The following is an 8,546-nucleotide window of genomic DNA, read 5'->3' on the forward strand; positions in this document are numbered from 1 at the left end:
AAGACACATGAAGCACAGTGGGCTGGAGGCAAGACACATGAAGCACAGTGGGCTGGAGGCAAGACACATGAAGCCCAGTGGGCTGGAGGCAAGACACATGAAGCCCAGTGGGCTGGAGGCAAGACACATGAAGCACAGTGGGCTGGAGGCAAGACACATGAAGCACAGTGGGCTGGAGGCAAGACACATGAAGCACAGTGGGCTGGAGGCAAGACACATGAAGCACAGTGGGCTGGAGGCAAGACACATGAAGCACAGTGGGCTGGAGGCAAGACACATGAAGCACAGTGGGCTGGAGGCAAGACACATGAAGCCCAGTGGGCTGGAGGCAAGACACATGAAGCCCAGTGGGCTGGAGGCAAGACACATGAAGCACAGTGGGCTGGAGGCAAGACACATGAAGCACAGTGGGCTGGAGGCAAGACACATGAAGCACAGTGGGCTGGAGGCAAGACACATGAAGCCCAGTGGGCTGGAGGCAAGACACATGAAGCACAGTGGGCTGGAGGCAAGACACATGAAGCCCAGTGGGCTGGAGGCAAGACACATGAAGCCCAGTGGGCTGGAGGCAAGACACAAGGACAAGCCTATCTCGCCGATTGTATTGTACCATATGTCCCGACAAGAAATCTGCGTTCAAAGAACTCCGGCTTATTAGTGATTCCCAGAGCCAAAAAAAAGTCTGCGGGCTATAGAGCGTTTTCTATTCGGGCTCCAGTACTCTGGAATGCCCTCCCGGTAACAGTTAGAGATGCTACCTCAGTAGAAGCATTTAAGTCCCATCTTAAAACTCATTTGTATAATCTAGCCTTTAAATAGACCCCCCCTTTTTTAGACCAGTTGATCTGCCGTTTCTTTTCTTCTCTCCTCTTCTCCCCTGTCCCTTGCGAGGGGGAGTTGCATAGGTCCGGTGGCCATGGATGAAGTGCTGGCTGTCCAGAGCCGGGACCCCGGGTGGACCACTAGCCTGTGCATCGGTTGGGGACATCTCTGCGCTGCTGACCCGTCTCCGCTTGGGATGGTTTCCTGTTGGCCCCGCTGTGGACTGGACTCCCGCTGATGTGTTGGATCCACTGTGGACTGGACTTTCACAATGTTATGTCAGACCCACTCGACATCCGTTGCTTTCGGTCTCCCCTAGAGGGGGGGGGGTTACCCACATATGCGGTCCTCTCCAAGGTTTCTCATAGTCATTCACCGACGTCCCACTGGGGTGAGTTTTTCCTTGCCCGTATGTGGGCTCTGTACCGAGGATGTCGTTGTGGCTTGTACAGCCCTTTGAGACACTTGTGATTTAGGGCTATATAAATAAACATTGATTGATTGATTGATTGACAAGCGGCCATTGCCCACTACTCCCATTAAGAAAGGTCGGTGGACTTACCTCATCATTTTCTATATTACTTCAAAGAAAAGTGGTTTGGTCCAATACAATTATACCCAAACATTTAATAAAGTGTCTGGACAGGACAGATTTTGGGGAAGGAAAAAAAAGAGATTTTAGACTTTTTTGAATCGATTAAGAATCGTTACAAATCAGAATTGCGATTCATTCGAAAATTTATATTTTGACACTCATAATATATAATATATATATATATATATATATATTCACTTCATGTATTTCATTCATAAAAAAATCAAACGAAGGAATACAATACATAAAAATTTATCAACAACATTAAAGTAAAATATGAATGAAAAGGAGCAGAAAGAAGTTAAAAATGGATATCTGGCCTCTAAATGTCCACATACATCAGAATCAGAATCAGCTTTATTGTCATTACGCAGGGTAACGAGATTGAGGCCATTCCATACAGTGCGATAAAACAAGTGTACACTCTATAGAGAGGGTGAAATGAATATGTACATGAATATGGGTGATGAAACAGGGTGGTTGGTGGAATGGGTTATTGCACCGAAGAGAAGGCAGTTATGAGGGTCAATGGGGAAGTCTGTTCAGGGTGGTTACGGCCCTGGGGAAGAAGCTGTTTTTTAGCCTGTTCGTCTTGGTTTTAATGCACCTGTAGCGCTTCCCAGAGGGCAGCAGGTGGACCAGGTCAGAGCCAGGGTGGGTGCTGTCCTTGATGATGGCACTGGCTCTGTTGAGGCAGCGGGAGGTGTACATGTCCATCAGAGAGGGGAGAGGGCGGCCCATGATCTTCTGAGCCGTCTTGACCACTCTTTGCAGCCTCTCCCTGTCTGCTGCAGTGCAGCTGCCGTACCATACTGTAATACAGTAGGTCAGCAGGCTCTCGATGGACGAGCGGTAGAAGGTCAGCAGCAGGTCAGGCTTCAGGTTGTACTTCTCGAGGACTCTCAGGAAGTGTAGCCGCTGCTGAGCCTTCTTGATGATTGATGTGGTGTTGACTGTCCAGGAAAAGTCGTTAGAGATGTGGACTCCAAGGCACCTGAAGGTGTGGACCCCCTCCACACGCTCACCGTTGATGTAGAGGGGGGCAGGGTCGGTGCTGCTCCTCCTGAAGTCGACGATGATCTCTCTGGTCTTGCTGGTGTTGAGAGCGAGGTTGTTCTCCGAAGACCAGGCCGTCAGCTTCAGGACCTCCTCCGTGTAGGCAGCCTCGTCACCCCTGGAGATGAGCCCGACCACTGTGGTATCGTCAGCAAACTTGACGATAAGGTTGTCACTGTGGGCTGGACTGCAGCCATGGGTGTAGAGGCAGTAGAGGAGGGGGCTCAGCACACAGCCCTGTGGGGAGCTGATGCTCAGCGTGCGGGTGGATGAGAGGTGGGGGCCAAGTCTCACATTCTGGGGTCGGTCCGTTAGGAAGTCCCTTATCCAGGCGTTTGTGAGAGGGGGGAGGCCAAGAGTGTCCAGTTTATTGCAGAGTCTGTCCGGGATTATTGTATTGAAGGCAGAACTATAATCCACTGAGAGCATCCGGACATAGCTCTGCTGCTGCTCCAGGTGGTTCAGAGCAGAGTGGAGAGCAACAGCGATGGCGTCCTCTGTGGATCTGTTCGCCCGGTTATGCGAACTGGTGGGGGTCAAAGTCTGGAGGGATATGGTCCTTGATGTGCTGGAGAACCAGTCTCTCGAAGCACTTCATGATTACCGGAGTGAGGGCCACTGGTCGGTAATCATTCAGGCTGGTGATGGGAGACTTCTTCGGCACCGGGATTATTGTAGATGACTTCAGGCAGGATGGGATGACTGCCTGAGCCAGGAAGAGGTTGAAGATCCTGGTGGGGGGGGGGGGAGCGAGCTGGTGGGCGCACGCCCTGAGCACCTTTCCAGGTACTCCGTCTGGTCCGGCAGCCTTCCTGGGGTTCACAGCCAGGAGCACTCGTCTGACACTGTGCTCCTGTACAGTGAGTGGAGTGGTGCCGGAGCCCGGTGGGGGCGGGGGCAGGGCTGGAGTAGATGAGTGTCGCTGAGGGGTATCGAAACGGGCAAAGAAACAGTTAAAGGCCTACTGAAATGAATTTTTTTTATTTAAACGGGGATAGCAGATCTATTCTATGTGTCATACTTGATCATTTCGCGATATTGCCATATTTTTGCTGAAAGGATTTAGTATAGAACAACGACGATAAAGATTGCAACTTTTGGTATCTGATAAAAAAAAGGCTTGCACCTACCGGAAGTAGCGTGACGTAGTCAGTTGAACATATACGCAAAGTTCCCTATTGTTTACAATGATGGCCGCATGAAGTGAGAGAGATTCGGACCGAGAAAGCGACAATTTCCCCATTAATTTGAGCGAGGATGAAAGATTTGTGGATGAGTAAAGTGCAAGTGAAGGACTAGTGGGGAGTTGAAGCTATTCAGATAGGGAAGATGCTGTGAGAGCCGGGGGTGACCTGATATTCAGCTGGGAATGACTACAACAGTAAATAAACACAAGACATATATATACTCTATTAGCCACAACACAACCAGGCTTATATTTAATATGCCACAAATTAATCCTGCATAAAAACACCTGCGTGTTTGTTATGCTAGCTCCTAGCTCCTCTGCTAGCTCCTAGCTCCATAGAACACGCCAATACAATTCAAACACCTGATCAACACACACAATCACTCAGCCCAAAAGACCGTTTACCTAACCCAAGGTTCATAAAGCTTATATATTTTTAAAAAGTTACGTACGTGACGCGCACATACGGTCAAGTTATCGAATGTTTAGCAGCCAAGGCTGCATACTCACGGTACCTGATATTCAGCTGGGAATGACTACAACAGTAAATAAACACAAGACATATATATACTCTATTAGCCACAACACAACCAGGCTTATATTTAATATGCCACAAATTAATCCTGCATAATAACACCTGCGTGTTTGTTATGCTAGCTCCTAGCTCCTCTGCTAGCTCCTAGCTCCATAGAACACGCCAATACAATTCAAACACCCGATCAACACACACAATCACTCAGCCCAAAAGACCGTTCACCTAACCCAAGGTTCATAAAGCTTATGTATTTTTAAAAAGTTACGTACGTGACGCGCACTTACGGTACGGTACGTGTTATGCTAGCTCCTAGCTCCTCTGCTAGCTCCTAGCTCCATAGAACACGCCAATACAATTCAAACACATGATCAACACACACAATCACTCAGCCCAAAAGACCGTTCACCTAACCCAAGGTTCATAAAGCTTATATATTTAAAAAAAGTTACGTACATACGCAAAAAAAAGCCAAAGCTGCATACTCACAGTAGCACGTCTGCGTCTTTGTCATCCAAATCAAAGTAATCCTGGTAAGAGTCTGTGTTGTCCCAGTTCTCTACAGGCGTCTGTGTATCCAAATCAAAAGTCCTCCTGGTTAGAGTCTCTGTTATCCGAGTTCTTCCATCTTGACTGCATCTTTCGGGAATGTAAACAAAGAAGCGCCGGCTGTGTACTGTTGTGGCTGACTACGTTCGAAAAATACGTCCATTTCGCACCGACAACTTTCTTCTTTGCTTGCTTGGCTTCCTTCTCCATAATGCAATGAACATGATTGAAACAGATTCACGAACACAGATGTCCAGAATACTGTGGAATTATGAAATGAAAACAGAGCTTTTTCGTACCGGCTTCAATGTGGAAGGCATACCCGTGTTCGTCGGGCTACGTCACGCGCATACGTCATCCTCAGAGGCGTTTCGAACCGGAAGTTTAGCGGCAAATTTAAAATGTCACTTTATAAGTTAACCCGGCCGTATTGGCATGTGTTATAATGTTAAGATTTCATCATTGATATATAAACTATCAGACTGCGTGGTCGGTAGTAGTGGGTTTCAGTAGGCCTTTAAGCTCCTCTGCCAGTGTCGCACTCTGATCCGCAGTTGTCACATTGCAGCCTCTGTAGTTCGTGATGTCATGAATGCCCCGCCACACCTCCCGTGAGTTATTGCTGGACAGATGGGACTCTATGCACCTCCTGTGGTCCACCTTTGCTTTTTTAGTCTCTCTCTTCAGGTCGGCTCTAGCAGCACTGTACAGTGCCCTGTCCCCTGACCTGAAGGCTGCGTCGCGGGCCCTGAGGAGTGTGCGGACCTGGCTGGTCATCCAGGGTTTCTTGTTGGGGTAAACCCGGAGGTTTTTTTCCACAGTCACATTCCCGATGCAGAACTGTATGTAGTCCAGCACCGTTCCTGTGGCTGTCTCCAGCTCCTGTTGTTGGAAGAGGTCCCAATTTGTGTGTTGGAAGCAGTCCTGAAGTTTGGGGAGTGCATCGTCAGGCCAGGTCATAACAGTCTTTGTGATGGTCTGATGGGGGTGTAGGTAGGAGAGAGCAGGAGGGAAAGATGGTCTGACTGTCAAAGCTGGGGGAGGGGTGTAGTACGCGCGCTTCACGTTGGTATACACGTGGTCAAGGGTGTTCTTGCCCCTTGTAGAACACTTCACGTGCTGGTAGAACTTAGGGAGTACAGTCTTTAGATTGGCCTTATTAAAATCCCCTGCTATGATATGAACACCGTCTGGGTGGACCCGCTGCTGTTCGTTGACGGTGTTCAGCAGAAGAGAGAGCGCTGTGTTTACTTTGGCGTCCGGTGGAATATACACAGCCGTGATGATAACAACAGACAGCTCTCTCGGGAGAAAAAAAAGGCCGACATCTAACAGACATGTACTCCACTTCCGGGCAACAGTTCTGTTCAATGATTGTCCCGTTGTTGCACCAGTTCTCATGCACGTAAATACAGAGCCCCCCTCCTCTGCTCTTACCGGAGTCCTTAGTTCTGTCCCGGCGGAGCAGAGTGCGGCCGGCTACCTGCATGCTAGCATCGGGTATTTCCGGGTGAAGCCAGGTTTCGGTGATAATCATAGCACAACAGTCCCGAACATAGCGGTTTCCAGCGAGTTGTAACTCCAGGTCGTCCATCTTCTGTACGAGGGATCTGGCATTGGAGAGGAACAGGCTCGGTAGAGGTGGCTTGTGGGGTTGTTTCCTAAGCCTGAGCAAGACGCCGGACCTGCGGCCACGCTTCTGCTTCCTCTCCCTCCTCCGTCTGCGCCGTCTCCCAGACCCGACAACAAACCACGGAGAGCTCTTGCTATGTCGTCTGGGATGTTGTGCTCGTGGTGAAAGTCGCTCGAAACAGATATCTGGTGCGAGTTCCCGATATCCAAGAGTGACTGGCGGGTGTACCGGGTGTTTGCAGTACAGGTGGTGCACCAAAAGAAAAAAAACAAGAAGAAAAGAAGGAGGAAAGAGCACTGAAAAGGAGAGCCGTAAGTCGCTGCGTCTGTACGCGCCGCCATCTTGGGAAAAAAAAAAAAAAAAAAATATAAAAAAAAAAAAAAATATATATATATATATATATATATATATATATATATATATATATATATATATATATATATATATATATATATATACATAAATACATACATATATACACATACTATATATATATATATATATATATATACATAAATACATACATATATACACATACTATATATATATATATGTGTGTGTGTGTATATGTATATATGTGTGTATATATATTTGTATATATACAGTATATATATATGTGTGTGTATATATATGTGTATATATACACATATATATATGTGTATATATACACATATGTGTGTGTGTATATATATATATATATATATATATATATATATATATATATATATATATATATATATATATAGATACATTAGGGGTGTGGGAAAAAATCGATTCGAATTCGAATCGCGATGCTCATGTTGTGCGATTCAGAATCGATTCTCATTTTTAAAAAATCGATTTTTTATTTATTTATTAAAATTGTTTTATTTATTTATTTATTTTTTAAATGAATCAATCCAACAAAACAATACACAGCAATACCACAACAATGCAATCCAATCCACACACAACAATTGAGAGGAGACACAAACACAACAAACAAAAATGAATATTATCAACAACAGTATCAATATTAGTTACAATTTCAACATAGCAGTGATTAAAAATCCCTCATTGACATTATCATTACAAACATTTATAAAAAAGAACAATAGTGTGACAGTGGCTTACACTTGCATCACATCTCATAAACTTGACAACACACTGTGTCCAATATTTGCACAAAGATAAAATAAGTCATATTTTTGCTTCATTTAATAGTTCAAACAAATGTACATTATTGCAATCAGTTGATAAAATCCTAAAGATAAAGTGACTCAATGTAAGATCTTGAATAGATTGTATTTGACATCTTCTCAGCTGTTTAAAATTGCTGTAGTAGATAGCAAGTTCTGTATGAAGTGAGGCAACTCTTGTTCATTTATTGTGGGAATGTCAGAGGCAAGGCAAGGCAACTTTATTTGTATAGCGCTTTTCATACACAAGGCAGACTCAAAGTGCTTCACAGACAACAAAGTGAAATGAAAGAAAATAAAAGCAAAATTAAAATGCAGACAATAAAAATAAAAACAGTGCAGACGTTAAAAGTTAAAAGATTAAAAGATTTAGCTGAAAGCTAAGGTGAACATAAAAGTCTTCAGTCTAGTTTTAAAAGTAGTGAGAGTTGGGGAGAGTCTGACATCTTCAGGAAGTTTATTCCAGCTATGTGTTGCATAGTGACTGAATGATGATCTCCCTTGATTTGAGTTTACTCTTGGAACCGCTAACAGATTGCTCTCAGAAGATCTTAGTGATCTAGAGGGCGTATATAGTGGGAGCATATCAGTGATATACTTGGGCCCTAGACCATGTAGTGATTTATATGTGAGCAGGAGGATTTTGAAATCTATTCTCTGATGTACAGGGAGCCAATGTAAGGATTTAAGAATTGGTGTAATGTGCTCACATTTTTTGGTCTTTGTTAGAACTCTAGCAGCAGCGTTCTGAACAAGCTGTAGCTGCCTGACACTTTTTTTGGGAAGACCTGCAAGGAGACCATTACAATAGTCTAGCCTACTGGTAATAAAGGCATGCACAAGTTTTTCTAAGTCTTGAGCTGACATGAGCCCTCTAAGTCTTTTTACATTTTTGAGGTGATAGTAGGCTGATTTTGTTACTGATTTGATGTGACTGTCGAAATGTAAATCAGAATCTAAAATAACCCCAAGATTTCTGGCTTTATTTGAGG

General features: G+C 45.0%; 1 protein-coding gene across 1 annotated transcript in view; it reads left to right on the forward strand.

Annotated features, from left to right (window-relative positions):
- The window catches only part of LOC133661321 (uncharacterized), a 27,732-nt gene extending 21,657 nt beyond the window's left edge, over positions 1–6,075 (forward strand). Inside the window, exons 9-10 of the mRNA XM_062064446.1 lie at positions 1–568; positions 5,971–6,075. The exon at positions 1–568 is cut by the window's left edge and continues 181 nt beyond it. Of these exons, the coding sequence (XP_061920430.1) occupies positions 1–568; positions 5,971–6,075 (673 nt within the window). The remainder of the gene's footprint in view (positions 569–5,970) is intronic.
- Positions 6,076–8,546: the final 2,471 nt, after the last annotated feature.

The sequence above is a fragment of the Entelurus aequoreus genome, linkage group LG12 (genome assembly GCF_033978785.1).
Source record: "Entelurus aequoreus isolate RoL-2023_Sb linkage group LG12, RoL_Eaeq_v1.1, whole genome shotgun sequence".
In the NCBI taxonomy this organism is placed as follows: Eukaryota; Metazoa; Chordata; class Actinopteri; order Syngnathiformes; family Syngnathidae; genus Entelurus; species Entelurus aequoreus.